Source organism: Dipodomys spectabilis, unplaced genomic scaffold (assembly GCF_019054845.1).
Source record: "Dipodomys spectabilis isolate Male_0828 unplaced genomic scaffold, ASM1905484v1 ptg000071l, whole genome shotgun sequence".
In the NCBI taxonomy this organism is placed as follows: domain Eukaryota; kingdom Metazoa; phylum Chordata; class Mammalia; order Rodentia; family Heteromyidae; genus Dipodomys; species Dipodomys spectabilis.
The window spans coordinates 3,927,778-3,955,775 of record NW_024870748.1 but is presented as its reverse complement, the minus strand read 5'-3'; the positions used below and the strand labels follow the sequence as shown (position 1 = coordinate 3,955,775).

The 27,998-nt window shown below is 36.2% G+C and overlaps 1 protein-coding gene across 1 annotated transcript; it reads left to right on the top strand.

The window, feature by feature from the left end:
* The first annotated feature begins 11,944 nt into the window (after positions 1–11,944).
* LOC122109978 (DDB1- and CUL4-associated factor 12-like protein 2) lies at positions 11,945–13,348 on the top strand. The gene has a single exon (XM_042682453.1). The coding sequence runs from the start codon at positions 11,948–11,950 to the stop codon at positions 13,346–13,348; it is 1,401 nt and encodes a 466-aa protein (XP_042538387.1). The 5' UTR covers positions 11,945–11,947.
* Positions 13,349–27,998: the final 14,650 nt, after the last annotated feature.

Sequence of the window (27,998 nt, the reverse complement as noted above, 5' to 3'; positions counted from 1 at the left end):
TATACAAAATGAGCTAATAATTTCTGCTTTTCCAAAACAGATGTTAATCATTTTCTTATTCTTTTTACTATGTAAGGTGACAGTACACATCTGTTTTGTGCCCCGACTAATTGTGATTTCTATAGCATAGAGATCTGATATGCCATTATTATTCATTTTTCTTGTCAATTGTTTAGCCTCCCCATTTTTACATGCACTGCTTTCATTGTTATACAATATACAAATTTTTTCAGTTATAGTGTTAATCACAGAATTTCAGAATAGTAAAAGACCTTAAATTTTCTATAACTAAACTGATCTAATGATTTATTTCATGTACAAAATGTATTCATTTAGCAAATATTCAATTAGAATTTCACATATACTAGCCACCTATGTAGGACCTGACTATATATGTAAATTATTAATTGTTCTTTTATATTCTTATCAAGGAAATAACAGGGAAAAATAGAATAGAGAAATCAAAAGAGAAACAAAGAAAAACTGAGGTAATAATAGACTGCATAGCACAGTTGAGAACATTTGGCTATTAAAGAAGACTCACCTAATTTGTCTCATGCCTGTAATTCTAGCTAATCAGGAGACTGAAACCTAAAAAGGTTACCTTTAGAAGCCAAACAGAGCAAGCTTTGTCTCATGTGATAGAGTGCCCATTATCCATAAAAAAATCTAAGAATTAATTCCCAGAACCTGAGTTCAAGCCTAACTTCAGGGAATAAAAGGACTCATTCTGGACTTGCATGGATTTAATAAAAAATCTCTGCTGCTTTATTATCTGTGAAAACCTGGAAAACTGGGTTTTGCATTTCTTCATCAAGTAAATAGCGCTGGATACACTTATGCGTGGAATTGTGTAGTTGCCATTAAAAATGTGTTACATAGAGTACATGTATAGCCATTTCAAAATCCCCATTAGGAGAAGAATCCCTCAAATGATCTATAATTTTTATGAATTTAGCTTATTGTTATTATGGAGGTCATGTACAAAGGGATTTCAATTACATGAGTCAAGTATTGAATATATTTCCTTTTGTGCAATGTCTTCTGTTCCCTCACTAGCTTTCAGTCCCTCTCTCCCATCTCCACACACAAGTTGTATAGCTCACTTTCATCAGTGTCCAGGGAGCTCCACTGCTGCACTTTTTCACTCTTTTTCCCTCAAGTTCTGTACCCTACCCCCAACCCTCCTGAAGGCATTACCTCTGAATACACCATACATAAGGTAAAAATGACAGAATCATCAAAAACTAAACACTGAAATAAAGAAAAAAGAGGCCTATTTACCAAACTGTGCTATATAAAAAGAGAGAAACATGTTTATTTGCATGATTTTGTTCTGTACATTTCAATATTTCTATTCTGATTTACATTAACCTATCATAATCAGAACTTCAATCTTTTGAAATAATGCTAATTTTTGTACAGAGTTCATTGATAATATTGTATTTATGTAGTATGCATACATTCCTTCCATAATTAATTCAATTAGCTTTTAAAATAAAGTTTCAAAAAAATCAGGATAAAGAAAGTGGTAAATCAATATCGTTGTAATGATTAATTGTATATTTGTCATTTTGCTACATAACAATCTAGTAGAAAATGGTAACAAACTATGACCACATACTATACATATATATCGAGGAATCTTTCAGACACTGGGTCTTCTAAGAATCATGGAGTATGAATGTACAATCACCATTTGATCAATGAAGTTACTGAGGTTTGAAAAATTGTCTTGCTGTCTTGCTGACAGATCTCAGGAGGCTGAGATCTGAGGATCTCGGTTCAAAGCCAGCCCAGGCAGGAAAAGCTGTGAAACGCTTATCTCCAATAAACCACCAGAAAACCGGAAGTGGCACTGTGGCTCAAGTGGTAAAGCTCTAGCCTTGAGCTGAAGAGCTGAGGGACAGTGCCCAGGCCCAGAATTCAAACCCCATGACTAGCAACAACAACAACAACAAAAACTGTCTTGCCCATATGTCATAAAACTTTCAAATAGAAACACAATTCAAACCAAGGAGTCTCTGACTTCACAGTCTATTCTCTGATTATAATTATAATTAACATGGGAAAATATAATAATTTCATAGAGATTAAGGATTTGGAATTAAATATAAAATTAATTTTCTCTGTGACATTGTACAAAAGGACATTGAGCAGTATGTGGCAAATTGTCCTTTATAACACATTTATAATGAGTGCAAAAAGCATACTCCTAGACTTATTTAGATATTTTCAATGACCTCTTAGAATCACTTAAAGAATAATTTTAAAGTAAAACTAATTCTGTATACACTGAGATAATAAGATGCTTTGCTATAGTGCCATAAGTTGATTTAAGAACAAAAGTGAGAGTATGCAAATCAGGCCTCACAATGCTGACAATTATTTTATATTACCATGGTTTGGACAGAAATCAATTTGCCCATTCAGCAAATGTGTATGAGTTATTAATGTGTTAGGCACTGGACTAAGTTTGGGGTCTCAAATATATTTTTAAAAATTTAGATCAGAGGACATTAGTTTAGAATAAGACAAGAAAAACATTGCAATTATATGAATTGATTGCTTTAACAAACTCATGTATATATTGGACAAAAGAACATGCCTTTAAATTTGTGTGGTGGGATTAAAGGAGTAGTCATAGTGGGAGTTTTTGAGGTAAGACAGGGATAGTTACAAACTGAACAGATGGATAAGGAGATGGTAAAATGAGTTTCACTAGATTTAGCTTATAAATCTATAGATAAATTCATTGGTGTGCCAGGTGCTGGTGGCTCACGTCTGGATTCCTAGATACTCAGGAGGCTGAGATCTGAGGATCACTCTTCAAAGCCAGCCCAGGAAGGACAATCCTTGAGACTCTTATTTCCAATAAACCACCAGAAAACCAGAAGTGACACTGTGGCTCAAATGGTAGTGTGCTCACCTTGAGCTGAAAAGCTGACAGCTTCCAGGCCCAGAATCCAAGCCCCATGACCACAAAAACAAATGTATTAAGTGAAATATGGCATATTCAAGACCGGAATCTATTAGTGGAATTCTTTAGAAAGGCAAAGTCAAAGTTCAGCAAAATAAAACACAAGGAAGAGGGTCCTGAAAAAGGTTATGGTGGTGTCAAGGGGGAAAGGAGTGAGCAAATGAAGTGAAGAAGGGGAGAATAAAGTCAAGAATCCAAGGTATATACTACAAAGTTAACAAAAGTGAGGGAAAGGGTTTGTAGGGAGTGGTGGGTGAGAATGTTGAAAGGGGTGATATTGATCAAGACATATTCTATTTGTATTCTGCTTTGTTAAATGGCATCATCTTTGTATAATTAATATGTTTTTAAAAGGGAGCTTCATATAGAAGCACTTCAGTTCTTTTCTTAGGTGAGATAGTGGTAGTCTGTGTTGCACATTATGGACAGATCTGTGGGAAATGGAAAGCCAGATCCTTAGTGATAGCTACTACAATTAAGTTTTTGTCATTGATAAATAGTTAAATTTTTCAGTGATAAATTGAGGCAAAAGAGAGGACAAGTATGTTGGATAAAGGTTCATTCATTTTGATTATTTTGTTGAGTCCTTGTTATCAAATATCAGGCTATATTAATGCAGCAAATTACCATCTTAGGTAACTTGAAAAGCATGACTAGTATCCTTATCTCATAAAAAACCAGCATACTTCCATATTACCAATATTGTGTGTCACAGTTCCTATGGATGAAGCCTTGTGTTTAAGAAGTACATTCGGACCAATTTCAATGTTCTTGGGCAAACATTACCATTGGACTTCTGAGTTCTAGCAGAGCATAACAAAGATGAATTTAGTCGAGAAAATAATCAAAATTATAGTTACTAGGTACTTTCTGTGAAGGTTAAAAACACATGTGAAGTTTGATACAAAGTAACATTTTCTCACTGCTTTTTTCTTACAGTGTATTAGTTTCTAAATGCTTCCCATGGTGTGAAGTAACAGAATGAGTTACCAAGCTTCTAGAAATTGACTAGTTGAACTATAACAAGACAGTTGTATAAAACAATGGGTTTATAACAATAGTCTACAAATAATTATACATTGCAAAATATCTAGAGAAGTGTTTGAGGTTCCCATAAATTTTGTGAAGGTAAAAATGTCAATTACTCTGATTTGATAATTATGCATTAGATACATGCATTAAATTACAATTACTTTACCACCTCCATTACTACATATATTGAATAACAAGTAAAACTATTCTTTCAGCAGATTTTTGCAGTCTACTTAGACTAATACATGGAAATAAAATATCCATTTTTGATAACCACTAAATTCAGTTTCTACTTATAGCTCTACTACTCTGCCATAGCTTGAGTTATGATGACAGACAGATGGAAGTTGGTCGCAGTCCTATGTCATCTGCAGTAGATGTCTTCACAGCTGAAAGAGAATATGGCAGTGGTTGACAGTAGAGTATTGTGCTTCCAATCTACTTACATAATGCTTTCTGGGACTGTTGATGACAATAGTCATCCCAAAAGATACATAAGAATAGAAGACTAACATCTTAGAAAAAGGAGTAAATTGTATTTTGAATAGATGCAGAGACAATCATATCTAAAATACCTGAAGAACAAACACTACAATAAACTATATGTTGAGTAAGATTGTTCTTTATAATCTCTGTTACATTAAGAAGTTGTAAGCCAAACAGCATGAACAATTTCATGTACCAGTTAAGATCCAGGATCTAAAATATTTTGTTCAACAAATGTTGCAAGACTAATTGTATAGCCTACTAAATACAAGTACAATGTACACTTCAATAGACTTCATGTAGTATTTTTTATTCTATTAGTGAATAAATGTCTTAAAGAGAGAGCCAGAGAAATTACCATGAATTGTTATGTTAGAAAGGGTATGAAACTACTTTAAAATAAAATGATCATAAGTAAAATACTTACTACTTTATTTTTAAAATAAAATGATCAGTAAGGGAATACTGGTCTGGCCTATTATAAGTATTAAAGATGTTTTTTCCCCAAGAAATTGACGTTACCCAAAATCTGAAGTATAAGGAGTTAAAAACTTTGGTATCTGAGGATGGAAGAAAATGGTAGAAAGACTTCAGAACGCATTCCAGACCCAGGGAAAAACATGTGAAAAGTATCTGAAACATGAAGTTATAAAACACTACTGATAAAATTCAAAGTTCTAGTGTGGCTGAAGAAAGAAAACCACCAGAAAGGAAAAAATATGACAAAGAGCACATTTTAAATCATATTGAGCCTGATAGGCAATAGTAAGGATGTTGAGTTTATTCTATGACAATAAGCAAGTAATGAGTTGTTTAAACACTTGTGATGATATAGCAGATTTGCATTTGAAAAACATTCTTTTGGCCATGGTATGTAGAACTGAATGAACAAGGCCAAGAGTGATTAGAGGAAAATCATTTATCAGACTGTGGCAGTTGTCCAGTCCATACCAACATTGATTTAGAGGAAGGATTTGTCAGCGGAGATACTGAGAATGAAATTGAAACTATTAAATATAGACATTGGAAGTGAAGTTCAGCAGGACATTTGTCTGGGATAATTATTGGGAATCAATTTGTACATTGAAATGTTTGATTGTGTTTTTTTTGACGATGTAAATGATTAAATTTCATAAGTACACCTTCTGAAATCAAGAACCTGAACTTATACATGATGGATTGAAATTGTGTTTTGATATCTAAGATGCCAAGTAAGAAGCTGGACACATAAATTTAGGATAAAGATAAAAACTAGGAAGGGCTGGCACAGATTTGTAGCTAGAGATAAACTGATATGAAATGTACAGAAACAATTATTCAGAGAGTAGATCCAGTTAAAACACTGTAGAGCATGGAATAGAGTGGTTTCTTAAGGAGCTTCATATGCATAATCTCATTGAGATATTCCTTTATGCACCTAGCTGATAAAAAAAAAAGCATGGTTCAAGTCTAATGTTCAATCACTTTGATTCAACTTCACTCCTACCAATATGTAAGAAATGCCCTAAACCAGAGATTAATCCTTTTTCAGAGTACATGTTTACATCAACAGCTATTAGTAGAAACACAAATCTGGCTCCTTCACAGAATGCTCCCCTCTGGAGTCCTCTTGCTGGTCTACTAACATGATGTAAATTTATTTCTACAACACATTTTTTTGTTAATTCTACAGGGAGGTGCCAAAACAGACTCAAATGAGTAGACATTTAGTTAATTCCTCAAATAATGTATTCCTCAAATAATGTAATAAGCTTCTAGTAATAGAGAACCAGTGTTTTTCTGCAGTGGGCAATGGAAAAAATCCCCACTAAAAGGAATACCAAATTGTCTTTCAAAGTTAAGGACAGAAAGAAGGAATGAGAAATTTATTACACATTTACAATTTGTTAGATGTTGTCACCACTATATGTGTGTGATGTACAAAAACTATATTTGTGTTTACATAAATATATTCATTTAATCATCAACATGATCCTATGCTACAAGTCTATTATTATAGCTATTTTTACACAAAGGAATAAAAGAAAAGTAAATACAATTGTGGCTCTCTTCCAAGACCAGAAACCCACATAATAAACATTCAAATCATTTCACCATTACACCTAGTGTACTGTTGTATCTCCTGTGAAACAGACCTAACACTCCATCTATCTTCTCATGAAACAAAGAACATTTCTTTCTCCAATGAAGATGGGAAAAACTAGAGGTCACAGAGTCAAAATTGTCTATGTGAGAAATCTTTCCTTTCTTATCTCATTCAACACCATATGCCTTTGGCCATACAAAAGATAGGGAGAAAGGTAGCTGCTGAGTCATCTATAGGAACTTCTGCATCATAAGGTCTGGAAGAAGCCTCACATATGAGAACAAACCAGATTCACAGTTGCTTATCTTAGTAGATTTGACAGAATCACAGCTAGAAATGATATGGCTGCATTATAATTAGAGATTAAGTGAAAATGTATTCAATTTAATCATTCCAGAATAATTTGCCTTGAGTCTGGTGTAAATAACAGGGTACCATTACTATATATTATTATAAAACAAGTCTTAGTAAAAATGTTTATTTTTTTAGTATCTTGTATTTCATACATGTTGGTAAAGACAAGCAAGAACTATACATACATATATATGTAGAGAAGAGGTCATAAAATTTGACAAGGAATTATACACACATACACTATATATATATATATATATATATACACACACACACACACACACACACACACACACACACACACACACACACACACACATGAAATCACATTTCTGAAGGCAAAGGCCTTTCTACAAGAGTCTGCTTCAATTTGTGAAGCTTGTATTTACAGGCAACATCTACTATGTTTTTGAGACAATTTTAGTTTCAAATCTAAACGTAGTAATATATCCAATGTAGTTTTAAAATTACTTAAGTAATGTATCATCTACCTTAACTAATTTTAAATTGATAATCTAACTTGGTCATTAAATAGTCACTTCATTCTTTATATATTACAAAGAGGGAGAGACATCTGATAAAGTTTTCTGGAAAGATAAAAACAAATATATAGACCAAACAATATAAATAATAATGTTTAATAATATCTTTGGGAAACAGACATGTAGGTTTTGATGCAATAATATAAACATCTGTGTATGTATATAAAATTAAAAATGTAGCCAGGTGCCGGTGGCTTATGCCTGTAATCCTAGCTACTCAGGAGGCTGAGATCTGAGGATCACTGTTCAAAGCCAGCTTGGGCAGAAAAGTCTATGAGACTCTTATCTCCAATAAACAACTAGAAAACCAGAAGTGGCGCGGTAGCTCAAGCAGCAGAACTCTTGCCTGGAACTGAAGAGCTAAGGGACAGAGCCCAAGCCCAGAGTTCAAGCCCCACGACTGACAAAAAAGAAAATAAAATTAATTAAAAATGTGCTTTATTACAATTCAATTACAATCCTTCAGTTTCTGTATATCAAGTACTTTTATTTAAAACATTTATTTGGGGGTTGGGAAGGTAGCTCAGTGGGGGAGTGCTTGCCTCGCATGCATGAGGGCCTGGGTTCAATTCCTCAGCCCCACATAAGCAGAAAAAGCCTGAAGTGGCACTGTGGCTCAAGTGATAGAGTGCTAGACTTGAGTTGAAGAGATGAGGGACAGCACCCAGACCCAGAGTCCAGGCCCCATGACTGACAAAAAAAAAAAAAAAGTACCAGTGGTGTTCAACAGAACAGTTGATCCATGATTGCAAAGGAAAAAAAATAGATTTATAAATGATTTACTCCGTGATTACGACTATATTATTATGCAAAAGAAGTAAAAACATTCATGAATCTCTTCAATCACTTACAACATGATGAAAATTTTAAAATATAAATGTAATAAGGAGAAACATGAGACATCCCTAAAACCAGTCCCATAAGATATCATCCAATGGAGAAGTGGTAACTGAAATAGGGTGAAAGATGGGCTAATTTGAAGCAAAAGAACACAAAGACACTGGTAAGACTGATACAATTTTACTCTCACAGTCACAGTGGCCTTCAGAAATAAGACAAGAAAGGAGTGGAGGCCCAGAAATGTACACAGATTCCTGAAATTTTTATCACTTTGTTATTGCATCTGCAACATCAACAATAAATACTGTGTTTATGGCAATACACACTAGAAAACACTGTGTTCTTCTAAAACTAGGAGCAATCAAAAAGTACAGACAGAAATTCAAAATTGCAAGTTTATATATGCAACTGTTCATATCTGAACATCACTTGCCTTTCTTCTTTTTGGACATTGTTTCACATCATCACATGCTCAGGGAAATTTGAAAACAGAGAATTTTCAAGTTAGATGAACACATTTCATTTAGCAATACAAAATAGTAATCTGAATATGGAGAAACACATCATGATAGCTAAATATTGAATATTTATATTAGAAAGGTACAAAAAATTTTATGGTTATTTTTACCAACAATAAAGTTTATATACATATATATATATAAACTTTATATATATATAAAGTTTATATATATATAAACTTTATATATATATATATATATATATATATTCTAGTCAGGTGTTGTTGGCTCATACCTGGAATTCTAGTTACTCAGTAGACTGAGATATGAGGTGTTCAAAGCAATGCAGTGTAGGAAAGCCTCTGAGACTCTTATCTCCAATAGAGTGCTACCTTTGAGCCAAAAAAGCTTAGGGATAGGCCCTCAGTTTAAGACCCAGGACTGGCACATACACACACACACACACACACACACACACACACACACACACACACACACAAACCCACCCTAAATGTGACAATATGGTCCAATTTATATGTATTATATGGTTCTCAAGAGAAAGAAACAAAAAAATCATTTATTGAGTAATATAGGAGTAATTCACAAAGGTGTTATATTCAGATAGGGATTCTCATTAACTTGTGTTTAGTAGCTCTGATCATAGAAGCGTTGGTAACCTTTCTCAGCAGATTCTCTTATCTTAAAAGATGAAAGAAAAATAAAATCCACCTTTTAAAATTATCGTGACATTAAATTTACACAAATCAGGTTGGGAAGTTGGCTTAGTGGTAGAGTGCTTTCCCAGTATGTATGAAGCCCTTGGTTCGATTCCTCAGTACCACATAAACAGAAAAAGCTGGAAGTAGTGCTGTGGCCCAATTGGTAGAGTGCTAGCCTTGAGCAAAAGAAGCTCAGGGACAGTTCCCAGGCTCTGAGTTCAAGTCCCAGTACTGGCAAAAGAAAGAAAATTACACAAATCATTTAGCATTTCACCAGTCATCCAGTACATGGCTCAAATAGGTTTTATTAAGTATTTGCTTATTATTTGTTTTTACAAATGGAATATGTATATGCAATTATACAATCAAACAGACTGATAGATCCTAAAACTTCCAGCATATTTTGATCTATCACAACAGGAAAATCTATGCCATGAATTCTTACATATTACCTATTTTCTCAGCAGACATTCTATCAACTTTAATCTTACAATTAGCATATAAACATTGAAAAAACTTACAGTAGTAATATCACTTGTAATGAATTAGACACTATTTTTCTCTTCACTCTCCTGTGGCTATAACAGACTATACACGTTGGGAGGGAAATTGACAGGGTTGGGCATCTACATGCAGCAATTGAACTGTATTGGTGAGATGAACTAATGGATTTTGTGCCTGGAGTTGCAACACTTAAAGTAAGTTTGCAAGAGGAGTGAAGCCTCTGAACAATAGAAAAAGAGCAGCAATAAAAAGCTTCAAAATTTCCTCTGTTGATTAGAACAGTTAATTCACACTGGGTAAGTGTGAAGTAAGTAAGTCAGCAGACATTTTTCTGAAGGAGAACTGATTTTACAAAGCTTTGGTATGGGCCATAGCCTCATAATGGAATGTTAACTAAGCATGCCTCCGTGTAGGTCTGCCACTACTTTAGCCGTCTTGAAGATATCAAGCTTATGTGGTGCAGCTGACTCTTGAGGCTGAGAAGCCCAGGCCTGAAATGTCTATACCCTCACCTTTGTGTCCCAGTTATTCGTCTGGAAAGTTCTTTCTCAGTAGAGGAGAAACAATAGAAATCCTGTATGTTCCTCAGGGTCCCATCGTAAGACCTTAGAGGACCTTTCTGCTGCATTTCCTTTCACTGGTCTTGTGGACGGAAAGTTCTTTCTGGGACCTCTTCCTCTCTCCATCTCACCATCAATCCAGAGTGTTGAGCTTCGACAGACGTCACTACCATAGAGGAACATATTTCTCTTCACTCCTCCTAACCCCACACTCTCACCCACATCCCTGTTGCAGCTTTTTTAAGTCCTGAGGCTGCTTCTGACCAAAATGTTCCCCTGCTGAAACCTGCCTGGAAGTGCTGCAGGCTATCATCTACTAGTCAGCTTTTGAATGACATCATCCAGAGATTAAAGCAGAGGAGCTCAGGGACCTCAATTTCAGAAGTGGAAAAGACATAGGAGGAGGAGGAGGAAGAGGAAGAGAAGGACGAGGGACAGAGAGAGAGAGAGAGGGACAGAGAGAGAGAGAGTGAGACAGAGACAGAGAGAGACAGAGAGAAAGAGAAAGAGACAGAAAGAGGGGTGGGGGAAGGAAGAAGGGAAAAGGAGGAGGAGGGAAACAAATTACATTTTTTTCAAATTCACCAGTAGAGGGGCTCACAGAAGGGAACTAGCCCAAAGGGGTCTCCTTGTCCCTTGCAAACATTCCCTTAGTCAAGCTGTCCCCGGATGACACCAATTACATATTTGTTTCTACTACAGATCCTGGTCAAAGTTCCTAATTTTTTTTTTAATTTTAAATTTCGGATTTTATTCCAGTAGGGATTTTTAAGGCTATTTGCTGTTATTATGGTGGGGAAAGGCCTTGGGTTGGATATTGGGGAGCCCAGAACGCTGGCACTTGATGACTTTCCCCCAGTTTCTCATGTTCACCCCATCTGGCCATCCCCCTGTCTTTCCTCCCTACCCCCACCCTGCCCTGTGTGCTTTACCCAGCACCCCACGCCCGCCTGTCAGTCCCTCCCACTGCCTCCTCCTCTCACCCTCAGGTCCCCTACATAGTCCTCACTCTCCACAGACTTTCCCAGCACCTCCCAGACGACCGCACTTCCCGCCCTCGCCTAGGTCCGCTCTGCAGCCTCCCTCTCGCCGCCGAGTCCTGGCTGCAGGCTCCACTCTCTCGCCGCCGTGTCCGCCTGCGCTCCACTCCTTCCAACCAAGCTTCCTACACGGGGCCACTGCTTTTTCCTCCTTTGCCGCCAACGCATCTTAGAGTCAGTAGACCCGCTGTCCCGCGATCAACCGACCTCCTGACCATTGAGACTCCGTAGTCCAGGGTGACGCGGGCAAGCCGCCATCCTCGTCGCCGCCACGGCTAACACGGGTGCCACGCGCCGTCGCCGCCGCCGCGCAGCAGCAGCAGCTGCCGCCCGCCCGCCGCCCACCATGGCCCCACAGCAAACAGGTAGCAGCAGGAAGCGGAAAGCAACCGCGATCGAGGCGGGAGCCGGGTGCTCCTCTTCATCGCTGGGCTCCGGGGCGGTGGGCCAGGGAGAAGGGCTGGTGGTGGCTAAGCGGCAGAAGCGACAGGAGGTGCGGCGCTCCTTGGTGCACTACCTGAAACACCGCGAGGTGGGCGCGCGGGGCTTCGCCAAGGTTCAGGGCTTCGAGGGCAGCATGAGTGGCTACGTGGTGCAGAGGCTGCCCGAGATGCTGCGCGAACACCAGCTGTTCCTGGGCACCCTGAACAAGGTGTTCGCCTCTCAGTGGCTGAATGCCAGGCAGGTGGTGTGCGGCACCAAGTGCAACACGCTTTTTGTGGTGGATGTGCATTCGGGCCACATCACGCACCTCCCACTGCTGCAGGATAAGAACTCCAATATGGCCCAGGACCAAGCCACCTGTGGCATCCATGCCATAGAGCTGAATCCTTCCAAGACTCTTTTGGCCACGGGGGGTGAAAACCCCAACAGCCTGGCAGTCTACCAGCTGCCCACTCTCGACCCTGTGTGCCTCGGTGACCGCCAAGGTCACCAGGACTGGATCTTCGCCATCGCCTGGATGAGTGACACTGTGGCCGTCACTGGATCCCGGGATGGCACCGTGGCTCTCTGGCGGGTGGACCCTGACCTGGTCAATGACAACGTGGCCTGGTATGGTGATGAAGAGATTCCCACGTATACTCACATCCATCCTAGAGATGTGGAAGCCATCCCCAGAACCACCACCAATCCAGGGAATCAAAAGGTGAGAGCCCTGGCTTTCAGTGGTAGAAACCAGGAGCTGGGAGCAGTGTCCTTGGATGGGTATTTCCACCTGTGGAAAGCCCGAAGCAACCTGTCCCGGCTGCTCTCCATCAGATTGCCATACTGCCGAGAGAACGTGTGTCTGACTTATTGCAATGACTTGTCTTTATACGGGGTGGGCTCCCAGTCTCATGTCTCTTTCCTAGATCCACGGCAACGCCAGCAGAACATCAGACCCTTGTGTTCCCGAGAGGGTGGCACAGGTGTGCGCTCATTGAGCTTCTACCAAAACATCATCACTGTGGGCACAGGCCATGGTGCTCTGCTTTTTTATGATATCCGCACCCAGAAATTTTTAGAGGAGAAGTCATCAGCTAGTCCAGACTCCTTTCCTAGACCTGCAGGAAGAAAGCTGAAACTCACTTGCGGCAGAGGCTGGCTCAACCACGATGACCTCTGGGTAAACTACTTTGGTGGCATGGAGGAATTCCCAAATGCACTGTACACCCACTGCTATAACTGGCCAGAGATGAAGCTCTTCGTGGCTGGGGGCCCACTTCCTTCAGGCCTCCACGGGAACTATGCAGGCCTCTGGAGCTAAGGATGACTGCTTCCTCATCAAAGGACACAGATTTACCTTTTAGATTAGCCTCACTTTCCTCTTGATGCACTTGTGGGTTTTTTTTTTTTTTTTTGGTAACACTGTGTGTCTTTTGTTTTCCAAGGAGAATTGGCTCAACTTAGTATATTAGGCACAGAGAAAGGAGAGAAGAGAGGTGAGAGGGAGAAACAGGGAGGGAGAGAGAGTCAGCGACAGGAGAGAACAAATAGTCATGTTGGCAATCAAAACTTGGCTTTCATATTTTTCAACATCTTCTCCCCAAGGAGGAGAAATAAAGAATTCCAGATAAGTATAAATTCTGTTTCATTTCTTTTTTCTGAGTGACATACACCTGCTCTTTCTTTAAGCTCTTGCAGTCCTGTTCTTAATACAATTTAATATTCTAATAATATGTCCAGGTCTTCTATACATTTCAAATGTGTGGATTTTTTAAAATGTGTGTATAAAAGTGTCTTTTGGGATTGTCTGAGAAGCCCTACGCCATTTATAGCCCTACTCTAGAAAATGCAGTCCTAAAGTGTTACAATTAGGGAAGTGTTTGGGTGTAGGAAGATCAGCATATCTTGTCTGAATATCTTTGGGCATTAAATATTTTTGAAGTATATTATCTTGGTTGAAGAACTTTATAATGAAATTTATACTGTTATACTGTTAATCAACTATTTTAATTATTCAGCAAATCTTGAGCACCATCCTCAGGCCCTAAATCTTCTGTATAAAGCTGCTCCTTTCCTGGATAGCATTCATACTACAGAACTTTATAACAAATCAAAGCTGAGCTACATGTGCCAGGAAAAGTAAGAAGGTATTTTGCAGATAAACATTTCTGTAAGTTCATGTAACACCATTCATGTAGCTATTTACAGTGAAAGGCCAGCAGGTGCGCTCAGAGTAGGTGGATTTGATGTCTTAATTTGTTATTGTCTTTTTAATTGAAGACGTGGATAATTCTTGTATTTGATTGAGTTATGAATGTGTGTGATTTCTTGCAGAAAAAATAAAGTTTATTCATTATCTTAGTAACTAAGGAGTTGTTTTTAAAGGGTTAAGTATATAACCTACTTTTCAATTGCCTTTCTAGGAATGCATTCATCAAACTAAAACTTTTCTAAGAGAGAAAGTAAGGATAAAATAAAACAGCTGTGCACACATTATTATGTGTATTTGGTTTTGAGGAAGTAACATAGATTTACTAGATGAAAGATTAAATAGCATATTTATTTTGGGGTTTATAAAAATAAGTTAATAGTGTTTTCACTAACACAAACATGCATGTACATATAATGTCTTTCTCACACATGTTTGTGTATTTGTTACTTCGTGTGTGTGTGTGTGTGTGTGTGTGTGTGTGTGTATGTAAAAAAACATACGGTATATAGGATGTATAGTGAAGTCTCATACCCAAATCTCATATGTGAATATATATACATACATATATAGCTATAATATACAATGTACTTATACATATATATCCATAGATCCATAAGTAGATAGATAGAAAGATATATAGATAGATTTTAAATTGCAAAATCCTGTAGATCCTTTACCCTACAAACCTAGGTAGTTAATTTTTATTGCATAGCATACCACAATAGTCGTTCACTATAACCCTAATGAGCACAGTTGGTACTTGTTTTTATGTCACTATATTTGGCACCATACTCTGAGGTAGGTACATATTTTTGTACATGTATAAATAGATCTGTGGGATAAGTTCCTAGAAATAAAATTTCTGGGTCAATAAGTTTATATTATAATTATGGACCATTTTCAAATCACCCTCCAATGAATCCATTCCAACTTAACCTCCCACAATCAATTTATGCACACCTGTATTATCACAACTCTTCCAACAGTGTATCATCAAATGATGTGCGGTTTGCCAAACCAATATCACCTGATCTTGATACTTTCTTTCTAGGCAACTGTAGTGGAGTTAATTAGATTTGTGGTCAGAGGAAAAAGCAATTCTAAAACAAACATAAAAATAATGGAAGTCATCAAGAAAATGAGGGCAAACATTAAAAATACTGCCAAACAAAAAGAAAAGACCACCTACAGTTTATACTCCCATATCAAGAGATGACTACACATGACTACCTTCCTTAGATATTTAGTTGGATCAAGTTGGGTTTTTTAATTTATTTCACGATGGTTTCAATTATATAAAATGCATCAGATTTCACTGAAGAAAATCTGAGAAGAAAATGAGAGTCTGAACTTGGATATTGGAGGTAGGTATACACAGCAAGATATTTAATAGAAAATATGAAAAGAAATAAAATGACAAGTAATATTTGATATTTCTTGTACAGAGTGAATAAAATCAAATAATTTAGCTGGCTACTCAGGTTCTGTCTTGAATGAAAAAGTAGTAGCAACATATAAAAAGACCTAACTTCGGCATAATTTATACAAATAGTGGGTGACCAATTCAATTTGAGAATGTTTTCCCAAAGGTGGTGACCTCATCAGCCCTAGACAAAAAAATTCTTTAATATTAAATTATAATGATTTTAGTCCTCATCTCAAAGTCATAAAGATGAGATTTTCTGCAAGATAAGCTCCCTCCCTAAATATTATTTTAGGATCTCTTAGGACTGCTCAAAAAATTCTCTAATTAAGATTTGTTACTGTCCACCTGTGAATAGCTTTTTGAGTAATGAAAATCTAGATCTGGCTCACACAGCAAAGCTTCACAAAAAGTTATTCTAACAGTGTGTGATACCTGCAGATTTTCCAACACCCTGCTCACTCCAAAATCCCTGACCACCATTCAAAGACTGGGAGTCTAATCCTTGTAGTTCATTATCTCATAGACTGTTATACATGCTCTGTGTTTCAGTCCCTACCCTAATGCAACTAGTGTATATTTCCACATTTTTCTCCAGTGTCAAAGAGCAATGTAGGTATTAAAGGGAAGATGTCACTTTTTCAGGATTATGATTTTTAAAAACACAGTTACAAAGAGAACTGAAAAAGCAAGCATAGGTATATACTTACTTCTTAGACTGGTGCATGTAAAATTTCACTAAAAGATAGCTCAGTTTTGGAGAAAGAAACATGACACAGGATTGGAATACTACAGCTAGAAAGTTGTGAATATATCAATAGAAATCTATCCACTCATCAAAGAATTTCATATGCTTAATACACACAACATAGGCTCAATGTTTTCATTAGAAAATCATTAAATGTTGTCATGTAATATTTAATTTTGAACTGCTTCAGAACATACAGAGACAAAATATTTATGTTTTACTACAAGGGATGACAATTACCCAAACTGCCTAAAATATATAAAATGAAAAAAATGACTGGCTTTTTACATAGAGATGTAATTTATACTGTAAACATACTGGATATAATTTGTTGGTATTTAGAAAGAAGATTACACCATGAGAAACAAACCATTCTCTTCAATTAAGGAACTATTAATTTGAGAAACTTTGTATTTTACTAAAAAGCCAGGTGAAAAGATTCACACATTCATGTCCACAAATTTCAAGATATGTTTTAGTAAAAAAGTTACAGGGTTCCTCATTAAAATGTTGGTAAAATATGAAGAAATATAAAGTTTGTACTAGGACTTTGTGTATGTTTCATATTTCAACAAAATAATCCTCAATACCTAATAAATTTATGTGTATATAAAATTCAAGATATGAACATCCCAAATTACCATGAGCAGTTAATATTTTTATTAAAGTCGATATTAGGAAATGTATAAAAATATTAGAATGTTAAGATGTGAATTTTTTTGTCAGTCATGGGGCTTGAATTCTGGGCCTGGGCCACCCAGTTTTCTGGTGATTAATTGGAGATAAGAGTCTCACAGAAATTCCTGCCTGAGCTGGCTTTGAATGGTGATCCTTAAATCTCAGCCTCCTGAGTAGCTAGGATTACAGGCATGAGCCACCAGCAGAAGGCAAGATGTGAAATTTTTATACTGTCATCTGCATATACTTGTAATTACAAACATAACAACTAAGGAATTGTTAAGAGCAATTAAAAATAGTAAGTTGTTGTTATTAGAGTTCTTGATTATAGCCATTCTAACTGGAGTGAGGTGGAATTGCAATGTTGTTTTGAATTGCATTTCTTTTATGGTTAGAGAGGTTGAGCATTTCTTCATGTGTCTATTGGCCATTCTTATTTCCGCGGCTTGTTTCTTTGAGGATTTGTCGTTGGGGAATTTACAACAGATAATGGAGGGGATGTGGCCAGAAGGGAACTTTACTGCATTGTTGCAAGGAGTGTAAACTTGTTCAACCACTTTGGAAAGTAGTACGGAGGTTCCTCAAAAGACTCCACATAGAGCTCCCCTATGACCCAGCAATCGCACTTTTGGTCATTTACCCAAATGATCACAAACAAGGCCATAATAAAGCTACCAGCACGGCTATGTTTATTGCAGCATTATTTATCATAGTTAAGATATGGAACCAATGTAGATGCCCCTCAGTAGATGAATGGATCAAGAAAATGTGGTGTATATACACAATGGAATTCTATGCCTCCATCAGAAAGAATGACATTGCCCCATTTGTTAGAAAATGGAAAGACTTGGAGAAAATTATATTAAGTGAAGTAAGCCAGGCCCAAAGAAACTTAGGTCTTATGGTTTCCCTTATTTGCCATAACTAATATGTGTCTGGGACAGGCAGAAAAGCTCAAAGAAGATGATGTTAAGCAAAAGGAACCCCAAGATTGGGGCACAAGTAGTTTTTTTTCTTACTTGCTATTGTTTCTAAAGTATTTATAATGTACCATGTGATTTTTTTGTTGCTTTGTATTTCCTTCCCCCATGGTATAACCCCTGTTTTCACTGTATTTGATGTTGGTATAATTTGGGGAGGGGAAGGGAATAAACAAAATGTTTAAATAGGGATACAGATTGACCCATTGCAACAATGAGATGTACATGATGCTATGTAGAAAAACGAACTTTACTATTTAGGCAGAGGGGGACGTGGGAAGGAGGATATTGGGGGGTGTAGTTGAAGAGGTGGGAAGGACAGGATGGTAGGGGAAAAGTGAAGGAGGAGGCAACAATGCTTGATAAGATATGTAATCATTAACTTGCTCATGTAACTGTAAACCCTCTGTACAGTATTTTCACAATAAAAAATTATTTAAAAAATAAATAAACATAATTGTACTGGTAGCTTTAGTATGGTCTTGTTTGTGATACTTTAGGCAAATGCCCAAAAGTGAGATTGCTGGGCCATAGGGGAGCTCTATGTGGAGTCTTTTGAGGAACCTCCATACTACTTTCCAAAGTGGGTAAACAAGTTTACACTCCCACCAACAATGCAGTAGGGTTCCCTTCTGTCCACATCCTCTCCAGCATCTGTTGTTATTAGAGTTCTTAATTATAGCCATTCTAACTGGGGTGGGTGGTATCTCAATGTTGTATTGATATACATTTCTTTTATGGCTAGAGAAGTTGAGCATTTCCTCATGTCTGTATAGGTCATCCTTCTTTCCTCTTCAGAGAAGTTTCTCTTTAAGTCTTTAGCCTACTTATTTATTGGCCAGTAGTTTTTTTGAGGATTTGTTGGGGCGATTTAATTTTTTGAGTTCCAGGTATATTTTAGATATGAGACCCTTGTCCCCTTTTGCATTGTATGGCTAGTGAAGATCTTCTCCCAATCAGTGGGCTTTCTATTGATCTTGCTAGCTATGTCCTTTGCCATTCAGAATCACTGCAATTCCATACAAAACTACCAGCACAACTGTGTTTATTTCAGCATTATTTACCATAGCTAAGATATGGAACCAAACCAGATGCCCCTCAGTAGATGAATGGATCAAGAAAATGTGGTATATATACACAATGGAATTCTGTGCCTCCATCAGAAAGAAGGACATTGCCCTATTTGTTAGGAAATGGAAAGACTTGGAAAAAATTATATTAAGTGAAGTAAGCCAGGCCAAAGAAACATAGTTCTCATGGTTTCCCTTATTTGCAATAACTAGTAAATGTCTGAGACAGAGCAAAAAGGTCAGATAAGTTGATGTTAGGTGAAATGAACTTCAATATAAGTATTCAAATGTTTTTTTCTTTCATGTGATTGTTTCTAATGTATTTATAAGATGATTTCTCTGTTGCTTTTTATGTCCCTCCCTCACGATATAACCACTGCTTTCACTATATTTGATGTTGGTATAATTTGTGGAGGGGGAAGGGAAAAAACAAATCGTTTAAATAGGGATACAGGGTGGACCCATTCAACAATGAAATGTACAAGTCGTTATGTCGAAAAACGAACTTTACAACTTTGGGGGGGCGGGGGGGGGGGGGGGGGGGGGGGGGGGGGGTGGTGAATAGGGACTGGTGGAGAGGGTTGGGTGGGAGGGGGTTTGTGTGGGAGGGGGCGGAGATTGGAAGGGATGGGAAGGGGAAACAAAGAGGAAGCAACAATGCTTGATCAGAAATGTACTCATTATCTTGCCCATGTAATTGTAACCTCTCTGTATGGTATTTTCACAATAAAAAAAATAGTAAGTTGTGCTTTTGTAACAATAAAATCAGTACTTTCATATACTTATTGTTTTACTCATTCACCAAACACTTATTTACTATTATTTATTTATTTGATTTCCTTATTTAAGTATGGTCTCTGTAGTAGACAAGTGTGGCTTAGGCCTTATGATTCTCCTCTCTCAGTCTCCCAAATACTAAACTGACTTACATAAGCAATTACTCTAACAACAATAATTTTTTAATGCAAACCTTACATCAGATAGTATTTTATATACTAAGGATACTATGGAAAATAAGCAAGCCAGTTCTCATAAATTTGCAGTTCATTGACAACGAGAAAATAGACAGGTGATTGGTAAAGCAAATATATCAATGGTATCAGAGTAAAAGATGATAATAATAAATATTCAAATGGAGATGCAATTTAAAATCATCTATTTAGCAAAATCCATGATAGACATAGAAAATTCCATTTGTGTGTGTGGTTTCTGTGTGTGTATATATACTATATATATATGTCTGTGTGTGTATATGTCTTTATATATGTATGTATGTATGTATGTATGTATGTGATATCTATCCATTCTCTGGGTCCATTGAAGAATATTTTGGTATTTTCTGGGAAATTGATAGACCTGAAAAAGCTATGTTAAGTGAAGTCAGGTTCACAGAAATGAAGACACGATTTCCTTCCTCTCTGAAGTTCGATTTAAATTTAAAATATTTATGCAAATATATCCATAGTCATATTCATATGAACATAAGCATATTAACTAAAAGTAGTATATACAGGTGATGAGTTTTTGTTAGTACTAGAGTTTGAATTCTGGTCTTTGCATATGCTTGGTTTTACTTGCTCAACTTTGCTGACTCAACTGGAGCTAGATCTACTGAGCCATTACTCCAACCTGCCTCTTTTTACTAGTTATTTTAGAGACAGAGTCAAACTTTCTTGCTGAAAACTGTGATTGCTCAGATGTCAGTCTTAAGTAAAAGAACGTGGCACCAAGCACATGAGGTACCTTGAGTAGAGCAACTGAAATAGCAATCAGCTATACTATTTTCTTCAAGAGAGATAAAAGTTATTCATTTTTTTCAAAAATTAATTTTTCCTTCCAATATGTAATAGAGCTATTATTGTATGTTTTTTCTTTACTAAACATTCCATGCTCATCAATTTTTGGACAGTGATATCATGTAAACATTGCCCGAGATCATGTACAGTACATGTGTGTTTTTGATCCATTTATAGAGAAAAAAATAAGACATAAACCCATGTCTACCAATATTGGTACACTTTAATCTTTCCTGATACATCTTCAGCTATTCACAATCAATATTTCCTAAGATAGTTCTGTTAATTATATGACCAGAATTTTAGTTTGCAGCATGTATCTAACACATCTATTAATCTTAAATTAATACCATATTCTCAACTGTAATTCTAAATGTTAAAGGACATTTTACCTGTGAAATTGACCAATACATTCCCTGTCACACTATCACATTCAACTCCATTCCCATTTTGAGAACTTGAACTGACAATAATACTGGTCCTTACTATATTAATCTAACCTCTGATAAAAATGAATTTTTTATTATGTAGAGTGAACAAACAGAAAACAATCTCTCAGAACTCCCCAAAGGTGTTTGGGTTCTGTAGCTACAGAGAAAAGAGAAATATTCTTTATAAATGTTTCCATTCTCACAAAAAGAGCATTGCTACTACAAATGAACAAATTTCTTCATACACTTTACTGGTATTATAAACAGTATTTTAATCTACATAATTTCTCCCACAAAGGGTTAAAAACAACATATTACTCTTCAATTACATATCTAAAGTACATACTAGAATATAAAATTAAACACAAATGATAGCTAAAATTGCTGATATATCTTCTTTTCCACTTGTTTCTAGCCAGTAATTAATCACAAAATTGGCACATACCATAATAGCTGGTTGATGCAGCTCTAAATAGTTTAATTCATTGAGAAGGTTTAGACTAACATGCACAAAATCATCAATTGGACAACCAATATTGTCTTCAGTTTCATTACTCATAGTGCCAATTTTCACATATCTATTTACTTTGACATTTATAACCTTATAATATTGTTCTGAGAAACCAAAGGTACATCTTTCAGAGAAAAGACTGAGATCATAAAAGAAATAATTTCTATTGTAAAAGTAGTCTTCCATAAACAAGGATCTATTTTTTCCTGAGAAGATAATATACATATATATATATATATATATATATATATATATATATATATATATATACCTACAAGTCTTCAATTGAATAATGATACTTGTGTACTTGTGTCACTTTTGTATACATAAGATGTAGCAACTATTTCATTTTCTTTACCTGAACAGGGATTTTATGTTTGTATGAGTGCTTTCCATATATAAGCATGGACATTCAGACTGAGATAAAAGTATCTTCAATGTAAGAAATTCAAGATAGTGCCTTATTAAAATTTTGAATCTTCTGTTTTATTTTATAACTCTCTGTGGGTAATTCTCCCAGTCTTGAAATGAAAAAACACAAGTCAACCTAATGGCAGAGCACTGCAGTCACCCACAGCATCTGTTATTGTTGTATTTTCCAAATTGTTGGGCTGAGTATTGAGTAATGAGTGATAACTCGGCACTATCATTCTTTGAAAAATAACATTAAAAAATCTCAAAACTTTGAAGCTCTGTAACAATCAAACTTTCATTTTGCTTCAATATTTTAGGTTTGCTACTCAGATAAAAACAATAAGTCTGTCAATGTAAATTTCAAAGATTAAAGTATGCAGTGTACACTGTGCCTTTTTACATTGTGCTCATGAGAAGTGAGATGGGTGAAAATAGTTACTTTTGTAGATTTGTGCTGACAATTCTTTCCCTAAATTTACTTGTTATAGAAAAAATAAAATGGTTAATCAGTCTTCCTTTCTTCCTTCTCTTCCTTCCTTCATTTCTTCCCTTCCTTTCCATTTCTTCCTTCCTTTCCCTTCCCTTCACTTTTCTTCCCTTTCTTTCTTTCTTTCTTTTTCTTTCTTTCTTTCTTTCTTTCTTTCTTTCTTTCTTTCTTTCTTTCTTTCTTTCTTTCTTTCTTTCTTTCTTTCTTTCTTTCTTTCTTTCTTTCTTCCATTCTCTCTCTCTCTCTCTCTCTCTCTCTCTCTCTCTCTCTCTCTCTCTCTCTCTCATATCTTTCTTTCTTGTTGGACTTGAAGACAGGGCATGGGCACAGTCCCTGAGCTTTTTAGCTCAAGGCTAGCCCTCTGCTACTTTGAGATACAGTGCCACTTTCAATTTTCTGGTGGTTAATTGGAGCTTAGAGCCCATGGGCTTTCCTGCCTGGGCTGACTTTGAATCACGATCCGCAGATCTCAATCTGCTGAGTAACTAAGATTACAAGCATGAGCCATTCTGGTTTCGTTCAACTCTTATTGTTAGCTATGTGCCTATAGAACATATGGTCAAGATCCAGAATAATGAATAATAATTTTCATTAATATAGGCTGATAATTAAAAATAATTTAGCCTAATACAAATAAAGAGAAAGAAATTTTTAGTCTGGCAAATTAACTTGTGATTCCTGTGGATATTTTGATATTTAAAATAGGAATATGCATATTATATAAAAATGACAATTTTAGTATCTAGAGTTAAATGTTACTTAGTATTTTTATATTTATAAAAGAAACTGAAGCCTGGAGCCAATGGCTCATGCCTGTAATCCTAGCTACTCAGAAGGGTGAGACCTGAGGATCGGCATTCAAAACCAGCCAGGAGAGGAAAGTTCATGAGACTCTTATCTCCAATTAACTACCAGAAACCTGGAAGTGGTGCTGTGCCTCAAGTGGTAGAGTGCTTGCCTTGAGCTGAAGAGCTCAAGAACAGCATCTAGGACCAGAGTTCAAGCCCCAAGAACAACAAGACAGACAGACAGAAAGACAGAAAGAGAGAAAGAAAGAAAGAAAGAAAGAAAGAAAGAAAGAAAGAAAGAAAGAAAGAAAGAAAGAAAGAAAGAAAGAAAGAAAGAAAGAAAGAAAGAGAGAAAGAAAGAAAGAAAAAAAGAGAGAAAGAGAGAGAAAGAAAAAAGAGAGAGAGAAAGAAAGAGAAAGAGAAAGAAAGAGAGAGAGAGAAAGAAAAAAAGAGAGAGAAAGAGAGAAAGAAAGAGAAAGAAAGAAAGAAAGACAGACAGAAAGACAGAAAGTTAAGACTAGGTGCCAGTCTCTCATGCCTCATGCCTGTAATCTTAGATAATCAGGAGGTTGAGATCTAAGAACTCAGATTCAAAGACAATGTAGAAAGACAAACCCTAGTATTTATATCCAATTAAACAGAAAAAAAGCCAAAAACAGAGATGCGGCTCAAGTGGTAGTGCACCAGCCTTGACCATAAGGGTCATGAGAATGTACATGTTCCTAAGTTCAAAGTCCCATACCGGTACACAGAAATAAATAAAAATAAAAGAAAGTAAAATCATAGATGAAGTCAATGCATTAATTGGGCAGGATTTTTCTCATATCCTTATAGGTAAACACTGCTACAGTTCACTAAATATTTATCTCAAATTTAATAGTTTTAATAATTTTTAATAGCTTTAATAAATACAGAGTGCTTAACATATGCCTGCTCCAATTATTGGCATTTATCAGAGTTGTTCATTTAATTTTCACAGTAGTTCATATTTTCCACGTGGCCATTTTATATTCAAGCAATTGTCCACTTGTATAAATAGTAAGATATTATATCCAGAGTTAATTAATCCATACACATATGTCTATAATATATGCAATACATTTTTATTAATTTTGTATACTTTAAAATATACATAAATGAAGAGCTCAATTTAGTCATCAGTTCACTTTTTTTTGGGGGGAGGGTCCAGTCGTGGGGCCTGAACTCTGGGCCTGAGTGCTGTCCCTCAGCTCTTCAGCTCAAGGCTAGCGCTCTACCACTTGAGCCACAGTGCCACTTCTGGCTTTTTTTTTCTTTTTTTGCTTATGTGGTGCTGAGGAATGGAACCCAGGGCTTCAGGCATGCAAGGCAAGCACTCTACTGAGCCACCTTCCCAGCCCATCAGTTCACTTTTTATCTAACATTATTTGTTTGAGATCCATTTGTGACACTGTGTATGCATGTCCATATTCATCACTACACCAGCAATTGTATGAAAATATATATCACCCATATTTGTGAATATATGAATATTTCACATGTAAACTTATTTTGACTCTAAGTATATGGATATACTCTTATGCCTAAATATGTGCTTTGCTGTAAAGTTAATTCTTCACTCTCCTAAATGGAGTTCAGGCTGTTTTAACCTTCCATTATGTGAGCACACATCCACTCTCCTCTTCAAGATGATGCAACAAAATATCACCACTGAATTAAAAAGCATTCTTCATCAAACAATGAACATACCAGAGCCCTGATCTGAGGCTTCTTAGCCTCCAGACTGTGAGACTATATACTTTTCTACATAAATTTCTCCCAACTGTATTTTTATAATAGGACAAATTTACTAACACACTATTTTATTGATCTATAATTAGGGTCTTACCAAATTGTTACCAACAATTTTGAAATACACAAATATAAATCAGTTTATGATGTACATGTGGTGTATCCTCTAGACATTTTAAGACATTTGAAATTAGGTTGTTGTTTTGTAGACTGCTTGGATTTTAATTTGCGTCATGATGAGCAATACTCTCAAATCTTGCATAGTAGCAGAATTCTGATGAGTCCTGTGATTGTTGCTTCCTAGGCCATACACCCTCTCTAAGCAAGATAAACAATAATCTAGAAGATGTATTAATAAATTTTACAGATATAATGAAGCAAATAAATTATGTTTTTAATAGTCTGGTTTGGATGAAAGTAAATTGGGTGAGCTTTTAAAATTCACTAAGTTCTTCTTGGATTTGAAGCATATAGTTGACATTAGGGAGTCCACTGATGACTCTGATGAGTGGTGACAAACCAAGGATATGAAAGTAGCCAGTAGGTGCTGAATAGATACACTTGACAACACCAAAGGAAACAAGAATGTCATTTACTTAAGGAATTCTGCAAACACTATGAACAAGTTTAGATACAATTTTCCAAGTCATTAAATGAGAACAAAGAAAGCCAGGATCATTCTATAGTGACTAAAGATTATAAGACTGTAATCCTGGTCTCCAAACTATTCTCAATATACAGAAATCTTAGGTAATGAATGAAAATTATTATTTTATTTTCATAAATAATGTATGTAGTTTCCTCTTGCCTAACATTTTCACCAGCACTGGATTTTGTTTTGAATTTTCATTTTAAAATATGATGGATAAGGGATGTTGCTATTGTTTTAATTTGATTTCCATTGTTTACTAACAAACAGTCTTTTTTTTTTTTTGTTTTTTTTGGGTCCCGTTGTGGGGCCTGAACTCTGGGCCTGGACGCTGTCCCTCAGCTCTTCAGCTCAAGGCTAGCGCTCTACCACTTGAGCCACAGCGCCACTTCCGGCTTTTTTTCTTTTTGCTTATGTGGTGCTGAGGAATCGAACTCAGGGCCTCATGCATGCAAGGCAAGCACTCTACCACTGAGCCACCTTCCCAGCCCAACAAACAGTCTTATATGTGACAAAGTGAACCAAAAATATGGAAGTGTATGTGATAAAGCTAATTAAGAAGTAGAAAATAGCCAGGCACTGCTGGCTCACACCTGTAATCCTAGCTACTTAGGGGCATGAAATCTCAGAATTGTTGTTCAAAGACAGCACAGTTAGGAAATTACTTGAGACTATCTCCAATTAACTACTCCCCAAAAAGCCAGAAGTAGAGCTGTGGCTCAAATGATAGGGTACTAGCCTTGAGCATAAAGAGCTCAAGGACAGTACCCAGGTCCTGAGTTCAAGCCAGAGGATCAGGACCAAAAATGAAAAAAAGGGAAAAATAAGTAGAACAAACATTAAAAGCTTTAGTTAGTTGAGCTCTGGAAGTTAATACCTATAATTCTAGCTACTCATGACACAGAGATCTGAGAATCACAGTTTGAATCCAGCCCAGATAGTCAAATCCACAAAACATTTTATCTTTCCCTAACCAACAAAACACTGGTAGTCATGGTTCAGGTGGTAGAGCTCTAGCCATCGACAAAAGAACTAAGTGAGAGCACAAAGCTTTGAGTTCAAACCCCAGAGCAGACAAAAAAGTTTGAGTTATAAAATGAGATGGGCTGTAACAGCTCTTAAAATTTCTACAATTTATCTCATAAACATCCAATGAAAATTAAGTGAATGTTTTACATTTACACCAGTTTTTATCACTGTATTATAAGTGTACTCCATAGCCAAAGAACAATCTGAGGAACAACATTATAGAGATGACTCAATAGAGTCAAGTCACTGTGCATTTTCTTTACACTCTCATATAGTATGACCTGCTGTCTATGATTGTGCTAATCATCAGAGCCTCCACACTATTAACATACATAATGTCCTAAATCTTTTCTTTAACAATTAAACAACTAAAATGATAGACAAAATAAATATGTTACTTAAACCTAATACTCTAGTTACAGTGGGTAAGTATGTAGTTGCTAACCAAGTGTCTGATGTTTTCTGAGAATATGTCATAGAGAAATGAGAAGTGTCCATCTTTGCACAATAATGATAGAGAAACTCAATACCTTATAAATCCATCTTCTGGAGCTGAAAGTCAGGAGTTTTCTAGATGCTGTCTTTCATATGTGTACATATATATGTATATGAAGCACGAATAATATGTAATAGTAATAGCATGAATAATATAAATTATTTCCATTTTTCTACACCAAAATAAGTATTAATATTTTAGTTAACCAAAAAAGAAATAGTGGACATTTGAAGTAGCAATGTTTGAACTTAACTTGTTCAAATGTAACAAATGTTGACAGGGTTGGGGATTTAAAAGGACTTGCAAATATTATATATATATATATATATATATATGTATATATATATATATATATATACACAATGGAATACTACTCATCACTTAGAAGGAATAATATTGTATTTTTTGTAAAGAAATGATGGAAAGATCTGAAAAATAAGTTAACTGAAGTAATCCAGGCCCAGATAGACAAAGGATGAATGTGATTGC

Bases quoted from the DNA above. Each gene is read 5' to 3' on its own strand.
- LOC122109978 (XM_042682453.1), top strand. From the start codon at position 11,948: ATGGCCCCACAGCAAACAGGTAGCAGCAGGAAGCGGAAAGCAACCGCG.